Source organism: Staurois parvus, unplaced genomic scaffold (assembly GCF_062004578.1).
Source record: "Staurois parvus isolate SC_StPar_1 unplaced genomic scaffold, SC_StPar_1.0 ptg000758l, whole genome shotgun sequence".
Taxonomy (NCBI): domain Eukaryota; kingdom Metazoa; phylum Chordata; class Amphibia; order Anura; family Ranidae; genus Staurois; species Staurois parvus.
Window position 1 is genome coordinate 90,332 of NW_028318554.1, and position 26,873 is coordinate 117,204.

General features: G+C 43.8%; 1 protein-coding gene across 2 annotated transcripts in view; it reads left to right on the forward strand.

Moving 5' to 3' along the window:
* CASP2 (caspase 2) overlaps positions 1–26,873 on the forward strand; it is a 90,278-nt gene that overhangs the window by 19,673 nt on the left and 43,732 nt on the right. Inside the window, exons 1-4 of one of the 2 annotated variants that reach the window (XM_089654354.1) lie at positions 9,769–9,925; positions 17,219–17,363; positions 18,719–18,877; positions 23,821–23,881. In XM_089654354.1, the coding sequence (XP_089510480.1) occupies positions 9,909–9,925; positions 17,219–17,363; positions 18,719–18,877; positions 23,821–23,881 (382 nt within the window). In that variant the 5' untranslated portion in view covers positions 9,769–9,908. Of the gene's footprint in view, positions 1–9,768; positions 9,926–17,218; positions 17,364–18,718; positions 18,878–23,820; positions 23,882–26,873 lie in introns of those variants that run through there. The other variant, XM_089654355.1, reaches the window with a different exon arrangement.

A 26,873-nucleotide genomic window follows, 5' to 3' on the forward strand; every position in this document is an offset into this window, starting at 1 on the left:
CCGAGTCCCAGACTTGTAGGCCATGGAGCAACATCGGACTCAGCGCCATAGGGCGCAGGGCAGGGGGAAGCCATAGGAGTGTCGACAGTGCAATAGGGGCACAATTAGGTAGTTCCAGCAGGACCCAGAGAGGAACATCGGAGGAAGCGTGCAACATAGACAGCGGGGCAATCTGGCTCGCCTGATAATACTTAGCTACATTGGGTACCCCAAGACCACCCTGGAGTCTATGAGCAAAGAGCGTATTTCTAGAGACTCTGGGGTGTTTATCGGCCCAGATAAAACGCATAAACTTCGCCTGAAGCAACCGAAGAAAGTGAGGGGGAACCCGCGCCGGGAGGGTGCGAAAATAATATAACAATTTCGGCAAGATGGTCATTTTCACTGAATGAACCCGTCCTATCCAAGACAGGTGCGGAAATTGCCAGGAATGCATAAGAGAAGATAAAGAGCTAAGCAAAGGATAATAATTTGCAGCAAAAAGGGAGTCATAGGTGGGGGTCAAGCGAATGCCCAAGTATTCCAGAAAAGAGGAAGCCCACCGGTAAGGGAAGTGGGATTGTAGGCGCGAAACCAAATCTGAAGCCAAAGTAATATTGAGAGCGACGGTTTTATCCAAGTTGATACATAGACCCGAAATCAAGGAGAAGCGCTCAAGAACTCGTTGCAAGTTAGGAAGCGTCGTCAGAGGATTAGTAAGGGTCAAGAGGGCATCGTCCGCAAAGAGGCTCAGCTTAAACTCCTGTCCCGCGTATGGAACCCCCGATATATTGCAATTGGTCCGGAGCGCTAAAGCCAGTGGCTCGAGCGCCAGGACAAAGAGCGCTGGGGACAGCGGGCAACCCTGCCTCGTCCCTCGCCCAACAGGAAAGGGATCCGAGAAATACCCAGCGTATTTAACGGAGGCCGAAGGAAAGGAATACAAGGCCTGAATCCAAGAGAGAATAGAATCCCCGAAACCCCAACGAGACAGCACAAACCGCAGATATTCCCAAGATAGAGAAGCATTTAATTTTTTTATGTAGATGTAAAAGAGATTCCTTTTTAATATATGGTTCACCATTCTATAGAGAGAAAACAGGTGGCGCACACACCTAGTGCATTATCCAAGGTTTATTGTAGGAATTAAATCATAAAAACATACTCACAGACGAAGCATGTATCTAAAAAGCATAGAAAAATGACAATGGCCACAACGGTGGGCAAGGTGTTCTCACTGTCAGTGCGGTCAAATGGCTGACGCGTTTCGGGGACGAATCCCTTTCCTCAGAGCTGATGACCAACCTCTGATGCTGATGTATGATGAATGGAAAGTGAAGTAAGAGCCTCGCTGTTGATGCCTTTTGGCTGTGCATATCCTGAGGCGCTGGAGAGTACATACGCTATCCGGTTCACCATTCTATATGTAAATATGAGCAGCCCTATGAGCTCATTACATAAACATACTCTGTGTTTCATTTTGCTGTGCTACACAAAGGTTGTATTGTACTGATGATTATCCTGCTGCAAGTGTGTGGGATGTGATCCGCTGAACGCCAGGTACTCCCTATGTGACTGATAGCTCCACAGTTGTTCAACGGGAAGCCTGGAATATTCTATTGTTGGATCTGTCTTCACTCTGGTGGCTAAATTACATATTTATTGCAACAAAAAATGATGGAAAAGATTAAACTGACATAAAATAATTTAAAGGACACCTCCCTCCCCTGAACTAACCTGCGCTGACAACCTCCACCCCAGCCCCCGACATACCCTATAGCAGTGTTTCTCAACTCCAGTCCTCATGGACCCCCAACAGGTCATGTTTTCAGGATTTCCCTCAGATGAAACAGCTGTGGTAATTACTAAGGCAGTGAAACTGATCAAATCACTTGTGCAAAATAATGGAAATCCTGAAAACATGACCTGTTGGGGGTCCATGAGGACTGGAATTGAGAAACACTGCCCTATAGTAACACTTACTTCAATAGCCACACCTGTAAAGTGAGCCCTCATAGACTTGTATGGAGCTGTAATGGACACTGAAGTTGCTCATGGCCCCAGGGTGGGATAAACATTGCACAGAACGCAGCTCTGTGGTGTGGGGTTGCTAGTGCGATGTAATTGAAGAGGGATGGAGGTGGAATAGAGAAGTTTATTTTGCGCCCCATTCACACCTCAGTAATTTGAGGCTTCACCAGAAATGTTTCAGTGCTCCAAACCGGGACTTTCAAGTTCAGTATTGCCCGTTCACACCTGAGCATAGTGTCGCTTCTCAGTTGATCAAGTACACGGAGTTCTATTAGGGCAGAGTCATGTGATTTGACCCCAATAGACTATGATGGGAGCACTAGCTCCTAGTAACTAGCTTTCCATTGACTTAAAAATAGCACAAAAAATGCTTAATCCTGAAACGTGTAAAAAAACTAAAAAAGGATCCAAGCAAAATGACCAAAGATGCGTAGCTCAAGTGTGAATGGAGTCCTAAAGCCCGAACCCCGTCAGGGATGTTGAATTTTTATCGCCCGACGATGCCTGGGACATGTCGTTTATCCTTCAGCCCTGCTGCGGGTAAGGGCTCACCTGTCAGGTGGAATCATTCAGCGCTGCCGCCAATTGCTTCCACACAGTGCCAGACTCCGCTCCCCCACGTGAACCACCCACTGTCTCCTGGGCTCCGCTGGCCCATCTGCGGGCTTGGGACCGGCTCACAGCCATCAGCTAGAGGGGAGGGAGGAGACGGACACATCCACTCTCCTACCCTTCTTGTCCTGACCCGGAAGTGACGTGTAAGGCTGGGAAAGAATGTAATGCGGTGCGATGTGCACTGCATTACATTCAGGGGAGGCATCCAGGGTGTTTTAGACCCTGGATGTCTCAGTAAAGAAAAACTGACACCAAAAATCATTACATAGGGGACTTTGTCCCCTAAGTGATGAAAAAAACAAAAATTAAGTAAAAAAAAAAAAAATTTTTTTTTTTAATGGTAAAACATCAAAGTTACACCCAAGCACATAACATTCCCCAGCCCCCCCCCCCCCCCCAAATTGAGACCCCTCCACATATACGCACGTACAAACGTAAAAGCACACGTTGGGGAGCCTACACATGAAACCGTTGATTGCGATACGCGTTACATATCGCCGCACACGCCAGAATGAGCCCAATAGTTCTAGCATGAGACCTCCTCCGTACAATATACTGATTATTATTATACAGTATTTATAAAGTGCCAATAGTTCGCTCAGCGCTGTACATTACAAAGGGGGACAGAACATGTGACAGAACAATACCAATACAATGCAAAACATGAGGGGATCGAGGGCCCTGCTCTTTCGAGCTTACAATCTAGGAGGGAGGGGATGGTGGCACAGGAGGAGATAGCTGTGGGGGATGGAGTGGTAGGAAGAGTGGAGGAGGTCGGCAAGTTAGCAGGGGGTGGGGTAGGCTTCCCTGAAGAGATGGGTTTTCAGGGTGCGCCTAAAGGAGAGGAGAGTAGGTGATAATCTGATGGGTTGGGGCAGGGAGTTCCAGAGGATGGGTGACACCCTGGAGAAGTCCTGGAGGTGGGTATGGGAGGAGGAGACCAGGGAACTAGAGAGAAGGAGGTCTTGTGAGGAGCGGAGTGTGCGTGTTGGGTGGTACTTGGATATTAGGTTAGTGATGTAGTTCGGGGCAGTATGGTGGACAGCTTTGTACGTCATTGTTAGGATTTTAAATTTGATCCGTTGCGCAATCGGAAGCCAGTGGAGGGATTGGCAGAGGGGGGTGGCGGAGATGGAGCGGTTGGAAAGGTGAATGAGTCTGGCAGCCATATTCAGGATGGACTGAAGCGGGGATAGCCAGCGGTGAGGCAGGCCAGTGAGGAGGGAGTTGCAGTAGTCGAGTCGTGATGTGATGAGGGAGTGGATGAGCTGTTTAGTGGTTTCTGGGGTTAGGAACGTGTGGATTTTGGCGATGTTGCGGAGGTGGAGTCGGCACGAGCTTGTTAAAGATTGGACTTGGGGCTGGAAGGATAGGTTGGAGTCCAGAATGACACCAAGTACTCTGGCCTGCGGGGCGGGTTTGATGGTGGCGTTGTTGGATGTGATGGAGAAGTCAATGGGGGGTGGGGTCCAGGCTGGGGGGAAGACAAGAAACTCGGTTTTGGAGAGGTTCAGTTTAAGGAAGTGGAGCGACATCCAGTCTGATATGTCGCTCAGTAGGTGTGTGATTCGGGCGGAGACCGAGGGGGTGAGGTGGGGGGTTGAGAGATAGATTTGTGTGTCGTCGGCATAGAGGTGGTAGTTGAAGCCGTGAGAGTGTATGAGTTGGCCAAGGGAGGAGGTGTAAATGGAGAAGAGAAGGGGCCCGAGGACAGAGCCTTGAGGGACCCCAACAGAGAGGGGGAGTGAGAGGGAGGTGGTAGCATTATAGGTACTGATGACCTATAAGGGGTTTTAAAAGTGTCGCCTATAGAAAATATAGGGTACTGAAGTTCGTCACTATTTCACAAGCGCACGCAAATGTAAGGTTTGACACGTTGGATATCTATTTACTCGCTGCAACCTCGTCTTTTATATTTTACAAAAAAATAGGGTAATGTATTGCTTTTTTTTGTGCCCTAAAATTAACTTGCTTGTATTTTTTACTGAAAATTTGCGGTATTATCATGCGACATAAAAAATTGGAACTACCAGTATTTGATTCTCTAGGCTCTCTGCTTTCAGAAAATATATCACGTTTGGGTTTTTTTTTGTAATATTCAGGCCTTAAATGATTTTTTAAACATGTGCAAAACACGCAAAAAGGCTCTTGCAGCGAAAGGGATAAAGGATAAGCCGGGCACTCCCCTTTCCTGATGAGCAGCCAATCGGTGCTCACTACACTGCAAGGTCTCTCTCCTCCCTGCTAGTCCCCGGGTGCGGTGCTGAAGACAGGCAGGGAGGGGAGGAGGAGATAAACAGCGCAATGTTACCATTATTACACATTTAAGTCACCATAAAGCCCCTTTTGATTTTCAAAGCCCGGGCATTCCTTAAATCACCTCGGATTTAAATACTGTTTTAGTTCAAATTTATTTTTTTTTATCTGGACAAGTAGATTATCATGAGGGACAAGTAGATTGGGGCAGTGGCATCCCCAGGGGGGTGCGGGACGCACCAGGTGACACCATCACAGGGGGTGCAGGAGCAGGATGCCGGCAAAGTGACAGCTGCCCCCACCCCGGTGTAGCAGTAAAATGAGTATCCCTTAAAGATATGTATCCCCTGAAGCATCTGCGCATGTGCCGGTTTCAGGCCGAAGAAGCCAATCGCTGGCTCTGTGCTAAAGTCGGAGATTGGCTTCTTTGGCCTGAAACCAACACATGCGCAGTTGCTTCAGGGGATACATATCTTCAAGGGATACTCATTTTACCGCTACACCGGCACCGCTCCTTCCTCTCTGGAGGGGGGACACCACGTCTTACCGCACTGGGTGACACCAATCCTAGGGACGCCTCTGGATTGGGACCCCGATTTAGTTCCTGGACAAGTAGTTTTTTCAAAAATTTCCACATCCCTGAGGTTTACCGCTCATTTTACCGTTACACCAGCACCGCTCCTTCCTCTCTGGAGGGGGGACACCACGTCTTACCGCACTGGGTGACACCAACCCTAGGGACGCCTCTGGATTGGGACCCCAATTTAGTCCCTGGACAAGTAGTTTTTTCAAAAATTTCCACATCCAGGTGTGGTTCAGGAATATGTGCAAAATGGTGAGATTTCCCGCACCACACAAAAACATGCTGGCTTTTAATTGTTAATGGCGCCCCCATATATCTAGCAAATGTTTGCAACCGCCAGAACGCATGGTACCGCAGCACCATGCAGTTTGGCGTGGCATAATTTTAAAAAATCACCTTTTTTGTGCACTTTACATGCATTGGGCAGCCCGTTGAAGTTAAAATATTTGTGAACCCTCACCTTGTAAAAAAAAAAACCCATTTAGTTAATAGAAATTATAACAATACATAGAAATGAAAGGCAGAACATTTCTGTATAGATATAAAAAAACATTACAAATATCTTCTTATCATTTTTTTTTTTGCAAGTGTTCACATACCCTCTGTTCTCGGCTTCATAAGGAACTCAAGCTGGGGGTTGAGAAACAGCTGGTCTTCCCAGTGAATGGCTGTCGAGGGTGGGGGGGCTATCAGACTCAGGACAAGTCTGATTATTCTAAGAGAAGAGGACAGTCAGGGAACTGACCATGCTGTGCCCTCATTCCTAGTATGGCCAGTTTTTAATAGGAAAGCAGAGGGTGTGTCGGGAACACCAGGGATTTCACACCAAGGAAGCTATACAAAGAGAACAGGATGCGTTTTCATACTAGTACATGGTCCAGCAGGCACGGATCAGGAATAGGACATTTTCGGTTGACAAATTCTTTAATGGGTTGCCCTAAAATGCAGTTTATGAGAACGCACAAAAAAACTTGGGGCGATCGGTCTTACATCCTGGTGTGAATGTGCTCTAAATTAGGTGAACATATTATTTCTTCATGAAGAACTTGTCGAGTCCTGCAAATCCATTTGTATGTATAGCAGAGGAAGTCCAGCTCCTGCACAACTTGCGGGCCGCTCCGGCTATAGGTACTGCAGGTCTCTTGGACCCCAGTGTTATGGTCACATCATCACCCTCCTCTCCTCCAGGCCATTCACAAAATGCGTGTGTTTGGTGAACGGTGAGGAGGAGAAGTAGGCGGAGATGTGACCATAACACTGGGGTCTATGAGACCTGCAGCACTTTCAGCTGGAGTGGTGCAAAAATACAGCGGGATCTGGACTTCCTCCATCATAAAAAACAATTTGCAGGGCCTACTAAGGAAGCGGAATGTTTGGTTTAAACCTGTAATCCTGCCCGGAGTTGGGCTTTAACCCCCGGTTCACATATATGCGGCCGTGTGGGCACGGGAGCCCATTTATTTGAAGGAGGGTGAGAGCTCGGGGCTGAGGAGAGCGGGGGAGGACGAAGGTCGACTGCATGGGACAGAGATGAACAGATCCGAGCTGTGAAGGAAACCTTACTGGGGACCCTGGGGAGCTACGAACCGCTTGTCATCTACCTGCAGGCCATACTGGTTTGGGAGAGACCTCGACACAGCGCATTGCTCCATCTCAGTCTCAATGCTGCCTTCTGGAAACGCGTCAAGGGAAGTGACGTCAAGGCGCACACGGGAACCGGCGGCCATTTTGGAAAAGGGAAAGGATCACCTGTGAGAGCCTGGACGTTTCATGGATGCCAGAATGGTTACTTTTATTGTATAGAAAGCGGTTTTAAAGGCTGGAATAATGTCAGCAGTTTGATTAAAGTTTATTATTGCATTTATCTCGGCGGTATTACGCTATTATTGTCCCTCATATATGTACATCTGCATGGAGTAAGGTGTATGGGGACACATGGAGTACTATGGCTGATGAATCCAGGTAGTGCCGTGGAGACTGTATACACCTTGTGGAGATCTACAGGAGGGCCATTTCTCACCAGTTATTGGATTATATTATAGGTGTAATTATTTGGGATTATCAGTACCGTATTTTCCGGCGTATAAGGCGACTGGGTGTATAAGACGACCCCCTAATTTCCCAGTTAAAACAGGTTTTGGGCTATACTCGCCGTATAAGACTACCCCCCTTCCGAGGCAACACCATTTAAAAACATCAGATTTTTTAATTGAAATGGTTATGACTTACCGGTACTTAAAATCCTTCAAAATCCTCATGTTCATCCTCTGACATCATAAGTTCATGAATGACATCTTGTGATGCATTTGTAAGACATTCATCATATGGATCAAATTCCAAATCAGATGATTACCGCTGGATGTGCGGTAATACGGCAGCTTCGGCTACATACAGTATACAATATATATACAGCCCGCTGGATGTGCGGTAATACGGCAGCTTCGGCTACATACAGTATACAGTATATATACAGCCCGCTGGATGTGCAGTAATGTACATACAATATACCGCGCTGAGCCAAGCTGGCTCAAAACAAATGTCCCTATGAGAGATTAATCTGTCAGCCCGCTGGATGTGCGGTATATACAGTATACTGAGCCAAGCAGTTTCAAAACGTACCGGTACGTCCCTACGGTAATCAGCCCGCTGGATGTGTGTATGTACGGTAGCTGCGGCTACATACAGTATACACTGGGCCAATCATGGCGAGGGATGTATTCTACTAATGAATACAAAGCCTGCTCGGATTAGCTGAGTCAGAGAGGTGGGTTGATGATGTCACAACTTCAGCCAATCCGAGCAGGCTCTGTATTCATTAGTAGAGTACATCGCTCGCTGTGATTGGCCCAGTGTATACTGTATTTAGCTGCAGCTACCGTACATACACGGATCCAGCGGGCTGATTACAGTAGGGACGTACCGGTACGTTTTAAAACCGCTTGGCTCAGCGCAGTATACTGTATATACCGCACATCCAGCGGGCTGACAGATTAATCTCTCATAGGGACATTTGTTTTGAGCCAGCTTGGCTCAGCGCGGTATACTGTATGTACATTACTGCACATCCAGCCAGCTTGACCCAAACAAACTCAAGGTTCACATTTTATACCCCGCGTATAAGACGACCCCCAATTTTTGGGGTATATTTTAAAGTATAAAAAGTAGTCTTATACGCCAGAAAATACTGTAAGGGGACCCACTCCTTTCTATAATTAGAAGTGTACACTGTGTTGGCTTGTGTTTGGGCACTGAAGAGTGATTCACACACACAGTGTTGTTTCCCCGTTTGATGCACAGTTCTTTTTCACAATTTTTTCACAATTTTTCACTGCAAAGTTTTGATGGGATTCTCACTTGAGTGATGTCACACGTTTATATGTAGATTATAAAAGATAATGCACTATGTGATGTTTTTCTTTTTTTTGAGGGGACATTTATCGTGGAAATCGTTGGAAGGATTTATATTTCCTTTGGACACAATGTTTCACCGTGATTACACAGGAAGGCTATGGTTTATATTTTGTGGACTTGTTAGGGATTGGACTTCACTTGTAGTGTGTTATTGAGGAGTTTTCAACTATTTAGTAGCATTTTCTGTATTATATTATTTTACACATCTTCAGAGGTGAAGGTGTTGATTGTGCTGTGGGGGAGTTGAATTTGTATATTTATTTAGGAAGTGGTTTTATTTAAATAAACATTTATTTGAATGGAGTCCTGTGCACAAGAAGTCCCTGCACTACTTCCGAAAACGCAGCCGAGGTTCCCAGTACGGTTGCGTTTTCTAGTGCGGACGGCGTGCCGTTAGAAATAATAGCACCCGCCTGCGGATCCCCATTCCTTTGTGCGGGTGGTGTCGCTGCGGATCCGTATGAAAATCTGTTCAACCGCACCACCCGCACAGAGGAATGAGGATCCGCACAGATGTGAGCCTAAAGGTACATACTGTATTCCCTGCAATTGTTACTCAGAACTTGTGCTTACTGAACATACATATTTATTATTTTAGACGCTGCCTCGTCTGTGCAAATGTTGTGTTACCTTCCCAACACGTGAAACTATATGAAACAACAATCCCAATTCAATGCATCACTCCCAATCCCTTATTAGAGCTGACGCCAGTAATATAGATAGAATCATACGCATATATTTATTTTTTATTACATTTTTTATTTAATTTTTAAATGTATTGGTCCCAAGCGCAGGTAAATTACTGAAAATACTCTATACTGTCCCTTTAAGTACTCAGCAACACAGCCCACACACACTTCCCCTCCCTCATTGTTTTGCTTTCTTCTTGCTTGTCTGCTTTTACTCGCTGTCTTGCTCTTCGCTTCCTGTTCTGCTTTCGCTGTTGCTCGTCGGGTTGCTTTGTCCTGGAAGGTTTTCCTTCTCTGAAGGTTTTGTTCGGTTATAATGTTTTTTTCGCGTTTAAAGGCAGATCATGAAGAACCGTCCTAGGTATGCGTCTTTTCCAATATTTTCTCTCCTTTTTTCTTTTCTCTTCTCTCCTCTTTTCTCTTCTCTTCTCTCCTCTTCTCTTTTCTCTTCTCTCCTCTTCTCTTTTCTCTTCTCTTCTCTTTTCTTCTCTTTTCTCTTCTCTTCTCTTTTCTCCTCTTCTCTTTTCTCTTCTCTTCTCGTTCTTTAACATGTACAAGTGGAATCTTGCTGCAAGTTTGAACAGTTTCCCTGTGTTGTGTTGCCTGGCTTTCAGATGTGGTGGAAATATTTAAAGGGGACCTTAACTCACTGGGGGTTATTTACTAAACCTGGAGAGCACAAAATCTGGTGCAGCTCTGTATAGAAACCAATCAGCTTCCAGGTTTTATTGTCAATACTGAAAAGAACAAGCTGAAGTTAGGAGCTGATTGGTTACCATGCGTGGCTGCACCAGATTCTGAGTTCTCCAAGTTTAGTAAATCTCCCCCCCCCCGTTGTGTATTTTCAGTTGGCATCCATTATGGTTTATTGTTGCAAAGTATTTCTCAAAGTAAGTCCCGCCATACACGGGTCGAAATTCGACCGATTTTTCATCCGAAAATCAGACCCAAGAATAATCAGTTTATTTGCAGTTTAATCAATCGCTCTGTTAGTGGGCCAATGGAACCGGCCGATTTTCGTGGTTCCTCCCCTTTTCGGTGTTTGGGCATGTTGGAAAATTCGATTTTCGACTCAGTGATGATCAAATCGTACGATCGTTTTTCCGCAAAGAATATGCGCATGAGCCGTGACCTGGAAGAAACAGAAGTTTTGCCTGTTATATGGGGTGAACTTTATGACTTGGTCGGCCGATTGTCGAAATCATTTATGGCGCCATCGGATTACCGAGCGAACGACTTTTTTGATTTACGGACTAAAATTCAATCAGGATTCAAACCATGTATGGCCTGCATAAGTGTAACAGGACATGTAATCCTTTAGGCTGGGGAGCCTTTGGCACTCCAGATGTTGTGGAACTACAAGCCCAACAGGCATTGCAAGACTGACATCCACAGGAATAACTCCCGGAGACACAGGCATGATGGGATTTGAAGTTGCACCACAGCTGGAGTTGCAATCATCGCCGACCCCAGATTTCGGGTGTCTATAGTCATTATATACTGTACTAGTTGTGAGATCTGACTATTCCTGGGCAGACGGGGCACTCTGATAATGTTTGTGGGACATCAGGAGGCACCTTCACCTGTCAGCTATGGTTAGGAGGCTGTGATTAGGTAGCACAGTGGATAAATGGTTAGCCTAAATAAAGGGGGGTGGAGTCATGCGCTGCCAAAGATATAAAAACGAAGAAGCTGCTGACACCTAACTAGGCTAGAATGGATGAAACGTAAGTAGATTAGGTGGCGTAGCGCTACACCACCTAATCTACTTATGATAAATGGTTAGCACTTCCGCCTGGCAGCACTGGGGTCATTGGTTCGTATCCCAACCACGGTACCACCTGCCCGTGCATGGAGTTTGCATATTCTCTCTGTGCCAGTGTGGGTTTCCTCCCACACCCCGAAGACATGCTGGTATGGGTGTGTATGAATGTGAGTTAAGGACCTTAGATTGTACACCCCTTGAGGGTTAGGGAATGATGTGAATGTACAATATATGTGTAAAGCGCTGTGTAAATTGACTACATAGGGCAGCACAGTGGCTAAATGGTTAGCACTTCCACCTGGCAGTACTAGGGTCGTTGGTTCAAACCCCAGCCACAGCACCACCTGCCTGGAGTTTGCATGTCCTCCCTGTGCCTGCGTGGGCTTCCTCCGGGTACTTCGGTTTCCTCCCACACTCCAGAGACATGCTGGTAGGTGAATTGGCTCCGGTCTAAATTGTCCCTAGTATGTGTATGTATGAATGTGAGTTAGGGACCTTAGATTGTACACCCCTTGAGGGTTAGGGACCTTAGATTGTACACCCCTTGAGGGTTAGGGACCTTAGATTGTACGCCCCTTGAGGGTTAGGGACCTTAGATTGTACACCCCTTGAGGGTTAGGGACCTTAGATTGTACACCCCTTGAGGGTTAGGGACTGATGTGAATGTACAATATATATGTAAAGCACTGCGAAATTAATGGCGCTATATAAGTACCTGAAATAAATAAATAAAACAAATAAATATTTAAGTACCTGAAATAATAGATTGGAAAACCTTACCTGATCCTTGTTGTTTCCACCTAACAAGCAGAGGTGTCTGCAATGTGCTCCTTTTGACGGGCCATAAACATTGGATGTATAGAGGAACATAGCATTGGTTTGCAAAACTCCTCCGCACCCTAGATATTCCATGGATTTGTTAGATTTCATCACCTGCTCACAGAAGACCGAAAACCGTACATACGTGTACATTTACTTGCAAATTGAAAGGCAAAGTGCACCTTTTACTAAAAAATAATACATGCACATCTTTTGCAAGTAAAAAATGTACATTTATAATTTATAATTTGAGATCAGCAGATTGCGGGTGCAATGCCTGGATCCTGCAGACACTAGAAAGCTGTCTGGCCCATACCTTGTATGGGAAGAATCAATGGACTACTAGAGCGCTCACCAGCACCCTTGCAGTTCTTTAAGAACTACAAGCTGGTACTTGCAGGCAATCATTCACAGGAAGTTGTGCCCGCAGGTGCTGGGAGAAAATCCCCTGTTCGCGTTCAGGGGGGGAGGGGGGGTGCGGAAGCACATGAGAGTTCTTTAAATGGTAAGTTAACCTTTGAGAATATATTACATGTTCCACCTGTTTTTAGGGTGGAACATGTGACATGTTCCCAATGCTGCAGCCGCTGCCAGATCTGGTCAAAAGGTGAACTTATACGTTAAGACTTGTAGTTCATGTAGTTCATAGATGAACAGTTGGCGAGGGGTTCGTTGATATGAAGTATGATTATGGTCTGAACAGATGTTTAACAAAAGCTCAGATAGACCTCGTTAAGTTTGATAGAGAATATTAAGAAATACACGTCTCAAATAAATTAAAGGAACACTTTGTAATCCGAATCTAGCATCAAGTCACTTAAACTCCTGGGATATTGATCTGGTCAGGTAAGTAGCAGAGGGGGTTGTTAATCAGTTTCAGCTGCTTTGGTGTTAATGAACAACAACAGGTGCACTAGATGGGCAACAATGAGACGACCCCCAAAACAGGAATGCTTTTACAGGTGGAGGCAACTGACATTTTTTCCATACACATCTTTTCTGACAGTTTTTCACTAGTTTTGCATTTGGCTAGGGTCAGTGTCATTACTGGTAGCATGAGGCCATACCTGGACCCTACAGAGGTTGCACAGGCAATCCAACTCCTCCAGCATGGCACATCAATACCTGCCATTGCCAGAAGGTTTGCTGTGTCTCCCAGCACAGTGTCAATTGCATGGAGGAGATTCCAGGAGACAGGCAGTTACTCTAGGAGAGCTGGACAGGGCCGTAGAAGGTCCTTAACCCATCAGCAGGACCGGTATCTGCTCCTTTGTGCAAGGAGGAACAGGATGAGCACTGCCAGAGCTCTACAGAATGACCTCCATCAGGCCACTGGTGTTAATGTCTCTGACCAAACAATCAGAAACAGACTTCATGAGGGTGGCCTGAGGGCCCGACGTCCTCTAGTGGGCGCTGTACTCACTGCCCGGCACCATAGAGCTGGATTGGCATTTGCCATTGAACACCAGAATTGGCAGGTCCGCCACTGGCACCCTGTGCTTTTCACAGATGAGAGCAGGTTCACCCTGAGCACATGTGACAGACATGAAAGGGTCTGGAGAAGCCGTGGAGAACGTTCTGCTGCCTGTAACATGGTTCAGCATGACCTTTTTGGTGGTGGGTCAGTGATGGTCTGGGGAGGCATATCCATGGAGGAACACACACAGACCTCTACAGGCTAGACAATGCCACCCTGACTGCCATTAGGTGTCGGGATGAAATCTTTGGACCCATTGTCAGACCCTACGCTGGTGCAGTGGGTCCTGGGTTCATCCTGGTGCATGACAATGCCCGGCCTCATGTGGTGAGAGTATGCAGGCACTTCCTGGATGATGAAGGAATTGATAGCACTGAATGACCCCCACGCTCGCCTGACCTAAATCCAATAGAACATCTCTGGGATGTCATGTTTTGGTCCATCCGATACCGCCAGGTTGCACATCAGACTGTCCAGGAGCTCAGTGATGCCCTGGTCCAGATCTGGGAGGAAATCCCCCAGGACACCATCTGTCGTCTCATTAGGAGCCTCCCCCGACGTTGTCAGGCATGCATACAAGCACATGGGGGCCATACAAACTACTGAGGACCATTCTGAGTTGCTGCAATGACATTTCAGCAAAATGGACTCGCCTTCTGGATCATTTTTTCACTTTGATTTTTGGGGTGTCTTTGAATTCAGTCCTCTGTAGGTCGATCATTTTCATTTCCATCGAACGATGGGGCATCCTTACATTCCTAACATATTACCCCGTCCATATCGGTATAGAGATCCAGCAGGAGGTTATTCCCCATTGAGATCTGATGGGTTTTCAAAGTGTTCCTTTCATTTGTTTGAGCCATGTGTATACAGTTGTATTCAAAATAATAGCAGTGTGTTAAAAAAAGTGAATAAAGCTGAAAATCCTTCTAATAGCTTTTATTTCCATCCACACAAATGCATTGGGAACACGACACATTCTATTCCAAATCAAAACATGAAGAAAAATATATCAAATTTGTGTTGTTCCTCTAAAAAAAAAAAATGGAAGAAAAGTGAATATTAGACGGTTCAACAATATCGCAGTATTTGTATTCTTCTTTACAAACTCAAACATTCACTATATAAACTGAGAAATGTTTGAAGATTTTGCTTTCCTTTGAATGACTTCATGAATATTTGGTTGTAGTCGCACTGTTTCTGAGAACTGCTGTACATCTGTGTTGCATGGAGTCACCCAACTTCTGGCCCCTGTGATCAGGTATTCCAGCCCAGGATGATTGGACTACATTCCACAGTTCTTCTCTATTTCTTGGTTTTGCCTCAGAAACTGCATTTTTGATGTCACCCCACAAGTTTTCTATTGGATTAAGATCCGGGGATTGGGCTGGCCACTCCATAACGTCCATCTTGTTGGTCTGGAACCAAGATGTTGCACGTTTACTGGTGTGTTTGGGGTCGTTGTCTTGTTGGAACACCCATTTCAAGGGCATTTCCTCTTCAGCATAAGGCAGCATGACCTCTTCAAGTATTCTGATGTATTCAGACTGATCCATGATCCCTGGTATGCGATAAATAGGCCCAACACCGTAGTATGAGAAACATCCCCATATCATGATGCTTGCACCACCATGCTGCACTGTCTTCACAGTGTACTGTGGCTTGAATTCAGTGTTTGGGGGTCGTCTGACAAACTGTCTCCGCCCACTAGACCCAAAAAGAACAATCTTACTTTCATCAGTCCACAAAATGTTGCGCCATTTCTCTTTAGGCCAGTCAATGTGCTCTTTGGCAAATTGTAACCTCTTCAGCGCGTCTTTTTTCCAACAGTGGGACTTTGCGGGGACTTCTTGCAGATAGCTTGGCTTCACATAGGCGTCTTCTAATTGTAACAGTCCTCACAGGGAACGTCACACCTTCTTTCATCTTCCTGGAGCTGATTGTTGGCTGAGTCCGCGCCATTTTGGCTATTCTTCTATCCATTCCAATGGTAGTTTTTCGCTTTCTTCCACGTCTTTCAGGTTTTGGTTGCCATTTTAAAGCATTTGCGATCATTTTAGCTGAGCAGCCGATCATTTTCTGCACTTCTTTATATGTTTTCCCCTCTCCAATCAACTTTTTAATCAAGGTACGCTGTTCTTCTGAACAATGTCTGGAACGACCCATTTTCCTCAGAATTTCAGAGAGAAATGCACTGTAACCAGCATGTCCAACATTTGCTGCCTTCCTTCCTTAAATAAGGGCAATAATTGCCACCTGTTTTTCAAAGAATGAATGACCTCACTAATAGAACTCCACACGGCTATTATTTTGAACATGCCCCTTTCAATGAGTGATTCAATGACACAGAATCAGCAGCATGCATGTCATGACTGTTGGGTCTGGTGGATTTCTATTACTCTACTACACCTGCTAGGAATGTATTTGCCATGTAGAAATATCATTTCTACCAAAAACAGCGATTGATCCGGTTAGTGATGTCTGACTGCTATTATTTTGAACACAACTGTATATATTTAGATTAATTGTGTTGTAATTTCAAGAAACGTCTGATTGGTAAAAGCTTCATTTTTAATGTAAGCGCTGAGCCCAGTCTTTGTGGGAAGACAGGAGAACAGAAATCAGCCAAAATCATAATAACAGCTGTGGTAAGTCCTGTGGAAATCTTGGAAGAGCTTACCACACTATCATATGAAAGAAATTATACAGACGTTTAAAAATGCAAAATGCAGCTTGTAGTTTTGGCTGCTCATAACATTCGTTGCTAATGTTAGTATATTTTGCTGAGCTTGCTGCCCAGATAAATGGCTTTAAAGCTGAACTGCAGCTAATCCCTGATTTTTAACAGACTTTCTGAGGGACTGTTTCTGTCGTGTTTGTAAAGCCTAAATAAAAATCGACATAATTTCCAACATCCAGACTTACAGCCTTTTTTAAACAAGGAAAGCTCAGGGAAGAAACACGTCTTTGGAAACCGTAGCCCGCACGGGAATCCCGGTTCCCAGTGCGGTTGTAATGTCCAGTGCGGGCTGTGTGCCATTAGAATTAATGACACCCGCCAGCGGATCCGCATTCTTTTGTGCTGGTGGTGCGGCTGCACGGATTTTTTTCCGGATCCGCAGTGGCACCACCCACACATGTGAACCTAGCCTTAGTCAGTTCATTAACATGTTTCCTGTGAGGCTCATCAGATTTCAGTACAGGTTGACCACACCTGTTGAATTGTTGGGAAGTACATATGGAACTGTTTTAGAGGAGATATGGGAAGAGGGAATTAAAGAAAGAAGTAAATGTCTTGAACAGGTGGATTTTCATGGTGATTTGTCCTGTCCCTTCTGTATGGCATTTTCCTGCATATTTTTAGGATACAACTGCATTAGGTCCTTTGGTTTTTCGAGCAGAAAGTAAAGCTGAATCTCTTAGTAGCTTTTGGACTGAGAACATTTCATGGAAATCAGATTTAGTGAGTAAAGTGTCTCATTTCTAATCCCCGTACTTCCCTATTTATTAGCGTCTCGTGTATGTGCTGACCAATTACTGGATGGAAATCAATTTCTTACGTGTTATTTTATCCTTCTTGCTTTGTCTCCTAGGATGTTGGGTGGAATGAAAGAGTGTCACAAAGATGCCCTCACCAAGTTGAGGGTGTCACTGGCTAAAGAACTGGTGCCCGATGAGTTATTGGAACACTTACTGGCTGACGGAGTCGTAACGCCGATAATGAAGGAGAGCATTGAGGTAAGGAGCCAGGAACTGCATTTCATTAGGGGTGTTAAAAGAGACACCGTCACCTTGTCCGTTCCAGAGAATGTGATAGTGTCTGGATGGGAAAGGTGGCAGCGTCTCTTTAATTAATTTTAAATGGAATTTTGTGTGTATATATATATATATATATATATATATATATATACATATATATACAGTTAGGTCCATATATATTTGGACAACTGCACAATTTTCATACTTTTGACTTTGTGTGCCACCAGAATAAATTTAAATGGATCAATCCAAATGAATTTGAAGTGCCGACTTTCAGATTTAATTCAAGGAGTTGAACATAAATATCAAGTACAAATTTTAGGAACTGCAACCATTTTTATACACAGTCCCACCATTTTCAGGGGCTCATATGTAATTGGACAAATGAATATAATCATAAATAAAATGTTCATTTGTAATATTTTGTTGGGAATCCTTTACTGGTAATGACTGCCTGAAGTCTGGAACCCATGGACATGACCAAAGACTGGGTTTCCTCCTTTCTGATGCTTTGCCTGAAGTCTGGAACCCATGGACATGACCAAAGACTGGGTTTCCTCCTTTCTGATGCTTTGCCTGAAGTCTGGAACCCATGGACATGACCAAAGACTGGGTTTCCTCCGTTCTGATGCTTTGCCAGGCTCTGACTACAGCTGTCTTCAATTGTTCTTTGTTGGTCTTTCTGCCCTTAGTTTTGCCTTCAGCAAGTGAAATGCATGCTCAATTGGGTTGAGATCAGGTGATTGACTCGGCCATTGCAGAATATTCCACTTCTTTTCCTTCAAAAGCTCCTGGGTTGCTTTTGCAATGTGTTTTGGATCATTGTCCATCTGTACTGTGAAGCGCCGTCCAATCAACTTTGCTGCATTTGGCTGAATCTGGGCTGACAGTATATCTCTAAACACTGCAGAATTAATCTGTCTGCTTCTGTCACATCATCAATAAACACCAATGACCCAGCCACTGGAAGCCATGCATTCCCATGCCATCACACTGCCTCCACCATGTTTTACAGATGACGTTGTGTGCTTTGGATCATGAGCTGTTCCAAGCCTTCTCCACACTTTTTCTTCCCCTCATTCTAGTACAGATTAATTTTAGTATCATCCGACCAAAGAATGCTTTTCCAGAACTGGTCTGGCACTCTAATACAAAAAGTGTGGTACTGGGCATATCACAGGGGAAAAAAAAGAGAACTAATGCAGCAACCACATCTAATGATTGCTAAGCTGAAATATATTATATTTACATGATTTCTCTTCTAGCAGATGGAATTTCTTGAACTAACTCCTTAACTTTTCTCTTCTCTGCTTTCATTTATGATCTCCAAACAGTCCAACAACCGGCGCTTTAAACAGAACACCTCATTGCTGGACTTACTTCCAAGCAGAGGTCCGCATGCCTTCTCTTTCTTCTGTACTGCTCTGCAGAACACCGGACAACAGCACTTAGCTCGGCAGCTGGAGGCCTTAGTGAATAATGTGCAATCAAAAGTAAGTGTTACTCTATTTTACATCACAGGAAGATCCATAAAGGGACTGTGAAACCGGATACAAATATGTCTATGACCACAGCGTATGGCAGCCTTTTTCAACCTTTTCAACACAGAGGAACCTTTGATAAACCTTTCTGGTCATAGGGAAACCCTGCTGAAAATAACTATATCTACAACTCATGATAGTCAGTGGGAAGCACATTCCTTACACTTGTGGTCATTAGGAGGAATTCCCCCCTTACAAATAGCTAAAAAGATCAGTGGTGTCAGTGGGAAATTATATGAGAGGCAGAAATTGCTCATGGAACCCCTAGCAACCTCTGGAGGAACCCTGGAGTTCCATGGAACCCTGGCATATGGTAACTTGGAAAATACTGAGGATGATTTGTACAGGTCCCACCTTAAAGTGCACCTATACCCAGACTAAGGACGCTAAAGTTTTTGCATATTCTTCATAATCAGTAAGAGAGCTAAAGTTAACCCCTTGGCGCCGGCGCCTCCCGGCCCTTTAAGGGTTTCAGAGGCGGGGCGGAGTTTTAAGGTCATGTGATCGATGTGATTCGCTGTCACGGTGGTCACATGATCGGAAAAGGTCCCGATCGAAAGAGGAGATCGGGACCTTTTCGTGAGTACCAGACATGTGTGCTGGGAGCGCACAGGGCAGGCACTCTCAGCACATATGTTTTTCCTAACACAAATGTGCGGCCGCTCAGCGTCAAGGCCCAGGTGCCGGTCTGAGGTTAAACAAAAGCTCTCAATGACCTCTGTAGCTGCTTGCACATGAAGTGATTCATCCTCAGAATCACAACAAAGATTCTAAGTTCAGTTCTTCCTAATATTATATTTTTAAGGTGATTGGTTAGGCAAGTCTGTTAGGGGTAGTGAAGAAAAAGAATGAAAGAACTTCTGTTTGGCTGCAGCTGCTGATCGGCAAACATTTTCCAACTTGTCCATTTGAAAGAAGTCGATCTACAGTTGAATTCTGTCAAACAGGACGGCCACATGCTTACTGAAATTTGGCTGATCCTTGCTGAACCTGACAAATTTTGATCCATTTATTGCAACCTTTTTTTTTTTTTTTCTTTTTACAAATCATGAGTGCTTTATTAGAAACAAGGACGGTACAGAGTAAGCAATCGCATACACAGTACCATACATATCTGACAGATTAAAACAGACTATGGCCACCTTTAAACACAAAGCATTCCATATGCCAAACATTTGTGTTTCGGGATCTGACAGATCTGAAACATGTCTACATATATGTCCTGACCCACCTAGGAAGACATTTATTAGGCAGGACCTGTGAGCTTTCTGAAAGTGAAAATCTATTTTAAAACTGTTCTATATTGACAGTCAGTAGACCGGAATAGGAAGTGAATTGTTTCCAGCTGTATATCTCCTGCAGTGTTTCTGCTTTCTGTTTGATGTTGGTTATGAATGTCACAGCCTGTTGCTATGTAGTACATTTTGATAGCAGTTGTTTCTTTGTGTAAAGAAGGGCTTGTTCCTGGCACTCACCTCCAGGTTACACCCAGACCTCAGTCCAGGATTTACACCACAAAGAGAGCAGTATAAATATTTAGTAAATAATACATTGCAGCTCATTGTATACAGTACGCCTGTCACAGACCTCAGCAGTTCAGACTGAGTGTATGATGAAAAAATGGAAAAGCGGGTTACCTTCAGTAAAATCACCATCCTTTTTCAGTCTTATGTTCAGATTAAACTGATTCATTTTAGAGCCGACCTTTCATTCACTCCACATTCCTGGCATATCACAATATACAGTAAGTGTCATTTATCATCACAGTAGTATATTTAAAGTGTTACTAATCCCACAACAGTAAAATCAGTCTGTATATGCAGTAAAGCATACTTGTTATACTCACTGTGGAAATGACTGGTCTGGCACTATAAGCTGAGCTGCGCATGTGCAGCTCGGTTTTCAGTGCCCAGAGGAGACGGCGAGCAGGCATCTAGGGGCATTTTATTGCAGAAGAGACAGTGCATTTCTCTTTAATAAAAGTTTGCCTGCACGCAGTTTTTTTACAGCAGAACTTCAGTTTTGCTTTAACCTCCCTGGCGGTATTCCCGAGTGTAGCTCGGGGTAAAGTTTCAGTACCACAAGCAGTAACCCCCCCGAGCTACACTCGGGCTTACCATGCAGCGCTTCTCTGGGATCTGTTCTTCACTTACCTTGTCCTGCGCTCCCGCGATGTCCCCCCTGCAGTGTCCCCTGTAATGTCCTCCGGCGGATGCCGGCATCTGTCTTCCGGGTTCTGTTCCCTGCGACGTCGGGACGGACGGGGGACGGAACGGCAGGAAATTGGAAAATGACAAAAAGTGACATTCACTAAATTCACTAAAATAACATAATAAAACATTCCTGTATCAAACCATTTCACATACATTTTGTCCCGAGTGCTTTGTCCTGCGCCCTGCCTGCATTTTTGCTGTTCTTTCTGCCTGGAAACTGAGAAACGTCCATGGCGTCCAAAAAGTGTCCCTTTAGGTCAAAAGCGGTTTTAGACCGGCTAGAGAACAGCGATAGTAAATCAGAACCACTTGCAGAATTGAGTGATAATGATTCGTGGGGGAAATTCCTCAACAGACACTGAAAACGATTCTGCGACTGAGCTCAGCGATGTGCAAACTTGGCGCTATATTTCAAATTTCAGTGTTTTTGGTTTGATTATATTATTGAATTACATTTATTATTATATTATTATTTTATATGATTATTTATTAAATTATAATTTATGATTTCGTGTTTCAAATTTTATCATATCCGGGATGTTTACTAGACTCTTGTTCGGACAGATTTCAGTGAGTTATTCCTAAAAATTATAGGCCTACAATAAAAAAAAATACATATTTCCATGCAAAAAATGTACCGCTTTGAGCACAGAAATACTGACATAATCAGACCGCTAGGGAGGTTAAGGGATAAGTTCACCTTTAAAAAATAAATAAATAAATGCACATCTATTTGTAGGTAAAAAAAAATGTGCGTTTATAATTTTTTTTTAACTAGGAGCATAGAAAGCATTGCACCTACGATCAGCAGATCAGGGGTGCCCCACAGGACTCCTGCAGCCTGTCAGTGTCTCTGTCTACTCGTACCTTGTACAGGCAAGCAGATACCCACTGACAGGAAGAGGGATTGAACTACCAAAACGCCGTGGTAGTTCAATGAAATTACAACCTGACATCCGCAAAGGCTGTTGGAACTTGTAGTTTTACATTCACAGAATTCTGTGAATAAATGATGTGGCTAGGCGGGCGGAGAAGATCCCCCGATAGCTGTCACTTTACGCAGTGGAATGAGCAGCGGCTCCGGCAGTGGGAACGTTACATGCTCCACCCAAAAAATGGATGGAACCAGGGTGGATTTGATTTAACTCACGATTTAAATCACTAGTCAGTAAGCCTTGATTTAAATCCTAGTTTTCTACATAAAGACTCATTCTTGCTGGTATAACTTTAATATACAAGTAGATGAAGATTTTTAGAATAACAACTTTTCATATTAGTTTTTTTATCCCCAGTTTAATAGGTTAATCATTCATATTTGGACAACTTTTCTGTTGTACTTAGGAAGGAGAAAAATAATCATTACCTTAATAATAACAATTTAAATAGATTTATTCATCTGAAACAATAACATTCCAGCATATGTGATTTGCTTAAACATCCATGTTTGGTAACTAATTTGGCTACACAAAATATATATATTTTAAGAAACGTAGACTGTCAGCCCCTCCCCTTCACACTTAGTTTCACTTTCTTCTTGTGCAGATCTATTCCACTCCAAACAATCAGAAAAATATTGTTTCTATTCTATTCACTGAACTTCTTGAAACTTAGCACTGAAGGGGTTGATTCTGTATTCATAGGTTTGTAGAATTTAGGATGAAGGTCTTTTTCTTAACTCTGTTCATGTTATAACATTTTTGCTGTGAAGAAGAGGCATGTGATCTTCGCCGAGTCAAATTCAGTTTTGAGAACTGCAAAAGTAAACCAATCATCTGTGATAATATCTTGTAGGCAGAGAAACTGCCCAATAATCATACAAAAACCTCTAGAAGAGCATGACATTGTGAATGGATTCATGGAATTTATTTACCAAAAAAATTAAACATATACAGCCTTATTCTACATAATTAAAAAAACTAATCTTTATTTCATGATGGAATAACCTTTGGATGGTAATATATTTTCCTCAAAAAGCATTTTATTTAAAAAATACGATTTAAATAAAAAAAATCCGATTTAAATAAAAAAATACGATTTAAATAAAAAAAAATCTGATTTAAATAAAAAAAATCCGATTTAAATAAAAAAATTCCGATTAAAAAAAAAAAATCTGATTTTTTTAATTTTTTTAAAAAAAAATCATTGATTTTTATCCACCCTGGATGGAACATGTAACATGTTCCCAAAGGTGAACTTATCCTTCCAGATATACTGGGCTGAAGAAGTAAGATCAATTGATTCCATCCATACTAAAGCACATGCATGGAGGAATCTCCCTCTGTCTGCTCTTGTGTAATGACAGAAGCTGCTCTTGCTGCTGTCACATTACTCGAACAGTGACTGCATCTGATTGGATACAGTCGTTGGTTGGCCAAGAATTTTGCCCCGTCGTCTTTGATTTTCAGATCCAAGTTTGTAGAGCTGGTTGGTGCCAACAGGGCTAAAATTTTGCCTATTCTAGCAGGAAATGGATAAAATTCAATTGGCCAGCATTAGTGTCATTTTACACCAGGGCAAGTTAGAATGAGTATGACCGCCAGCTGTGAGCAGCACAGTCCGCTAACCTTCCTATATCAGCCCCAGTTAGTTCACTTCTAATACTACATTTATTTAATAACCTATTTAATCATTTTCTTGTTGGCTTTGTGTTAAGTACTTAGTCTCTGTTCTCTCTGGTTACAGGAAACACAGCTTCCATTGTCTGTGCAAGAAACCGTTTCAAGAGGAAGACCTTTCCCACTAGGTGAGGCTGTGGCAGCTGTTCAGGCCGAGCAATTTACAGCACTTACTCAGCATTACAGACTGAGCACATTAAAGGAAACCTACACTGAGAAAAGTATGGAGACCACCATTGCTGACCCTTTTCCTCAAATGCTAGTTGCTTGGCTGGCTCTAAATTCAACACTTTTGAAATCACTGACCTGGAACAAGCTCACAGCAAGTGTAACTATAACTAAAAGGCAAAATGTTTTTTTTTTGTTTAGTTTGGATAGAGTGGAGAGGGATTAGAACCCCTGTCAGCTTTTTTTTGTTGTCTGTGGCCCCCTTAGGGAGATTCACCCTCTCTATTTGTCCTGTGTACCATTAAAAGTGAAAGTAAAGAAAATCCCAAATTTTTTGTTCACATCAGACTATTTATTTATTTATTTCAGGTACTTATATAGCGCTGTCAATTTACGCAGCACTTTACATATATATTGTACATTCACATCAGTCCCTAACCCTCAAGGGGTGTAAAATCTAAGGTCCCTAACTCACATTCATACATACACATATTAGGGACAATTTAGACAGGATCCAATTCACCTACCAGCATGTCTTTGGAGTGTGGGAGGAAACTGGAGTACCCACACAGGCACAGGGAGAGCATGCAAACTCCAGGCAGAGACTAGTAATAAAGGGGAATTCTACCTATGGAGACACTAGTTTTGGTAACACCCTAGGATCCCATCACTTTGGAGGGATTTCCTCTCACTTCCTGTTTTGGTAGGGGACAGGAAGTGATGAGAAATCTCCCTAGTGCCAAAAAAAACCTTACAGGGGTTATAACTCTTCCTCATTCTATCTAAAATGAGAAAAAAGTTTTGCCTTTGGTCAAACTTTATAGTGATACTAAGCCCTGGTTCACACTGAATACAACTTTAAAATCGCGCTACTTAACTTGACATAGCATGATTTTAAAGCCGCAGAGCAGTGCGATTTGTACCTCCCGATTTCACTGCAGCTAGCAACTTCATTTAACAGAAGTCAATGCAAGTCGCAATGAAATCGGAAAAAAGTGGTGCAGGAGATATTAAGACAGTGCCATAGAAATACATTAGATGCAGCTTCATGTGCGATTTGTAAATCTCATGTCGCACCTGAAGTCACACTGGTGTGAACCAGGGCTCAGGGTTCAATTTTTTTTTTGACAGCCTGTCCACTCCCTCTTCTAAAATGAATGTCTTGAATATCTTCTGAGTGGTTGACCTGCAACTGGAATGTGGAAAAGGATTTCTGACTTAAAGTGGTTCTAAAGGCTGAAGGATTTTTACCTTTCTACATTCTATGCATGAAAGTGAAAAACCTTCAGTATGCGTCTCCCCTCTCAGCCCCCCTAATACTTACCTGAGCCCGAGCTCTATCCAGCGATGTACACGAGAGCAGTGTCTCTCTCGTGTCTCTTTCTTCTCATTGGCTGAAACACAGCCATTGGCTACCACTGCTGTCAATCACAGCCAGTGAGGAGAGAGCGAGTGGCAGGGCCGAGCCCCATTCATTGTGTCTTATGGACACACAGAGCGGGGCTCGGGAGCGAGCTTGTATGAGTGCCCCCATAGTGAGCAGATTGCTATGGGGGCGCTCAGCAGGGGGGGAGGAGCCAGGAGTGACAGCGGGGTACCCGAGAAGAAGAGGATAAGGGTTGCTTTATGCAAAAACCAATGCACAGAGCAGATAAATATGATCATGTTTGTTATCATTTTTATTTTTAATCTTTCTTTAACTGCTTCCCGATTGCCCTATAGCAGAAATACTGCTACAGGGAGGTACGGGTGCGCAAAATCATGTGTATATATAGGTGATTTTGCATTTCTGGGTAGGGAGTGTGAGCTGCGCGCGGGCCTTACCCGTGCCGCCATTCGCGGCCACAGCTGTCAATCACCGGGTCCCACTCGCTGATTACCCGCTGGCGCCCGGTGATTATCGAGCATCTCCGACAGGGAGGAGGACTGTATTGTTTACTAACAGTTCTCCCTGTCAGCTTGGGCTCACTTCTCTGGATGGCTATGCACAGCTATCCAGAGCAGTGTGCTTACAGTGAAACAGCAGCACACCACCCCCAAGTAAAACACTCCCTGCACACAGTTAACCTTTTGTTCGCCCCTCATGTTAACCCCTTCCTGCCCAGTACCATTAGTACAGTGTCAGTGCTTTTTTTTAGCACTGATCACTGTATTGGTGTCACTGGGGATGACAGTGACACCAAGTCAGTCCCCCCCCCCCCCCCCCCCCAGCGTCAGAATGCCCGCTGCAGTCCCGCTATTACTAGTAGGAAAAAAAAAATCCAGTATCTATACCGCCATTTTGTAAACACTATAACTTTTATGTAAACCAATTCATTTACACGAATTGGGATTTTTTTTTAGCAAAGACATGGAGCAGAATAAATTTTGGCCTAAATTTATGACGAAATTAGATTTTTAAAATTTGTTTTACTGGACATGTTTAATAGCAAAAAGTCAAAAATATTGTTTTTTCTCAAAATTTTCGGTCTTTTTTTATAGTGCAATAAATAAAAAACGCACAATCAAAAACCACCGAAAGAAAGTTCAATTAGTGGGAAAAAGGACGTCAATTTCATTTGGGTGCAGCGTTGCATGACTGCGAAATTCTCAGTTAAAGTAACGCAGCGATGGAACACCAAAAACGGCCTGGTCAGGAAGGGGGGGTAAATCCTCTGGAGGGCAATATCACTTTAAGGGACATTAAATGTGGGCTTTAAAGGGAAAGAACTATGTCTGTGGGAGAAGTGAGTTTTAGAGCTAGGCCAGGCTTCCAGTCTGTGTGTCTGTCTTCGCCTACTAGGGGAGGATTCTGTTCTTGGGAAACACTGAGAAGTGAGGAATGTGGGTGGGGCTACCAAGGAAAATGGAGGGGGGGGGGGGCCTGCATGACCATACCTTGTGTTGAGGCTTTTGGGGATAACATCAATGTGCTAATTCTTTGCAATTTTTCCATGTCTTCGGTGTGTACAT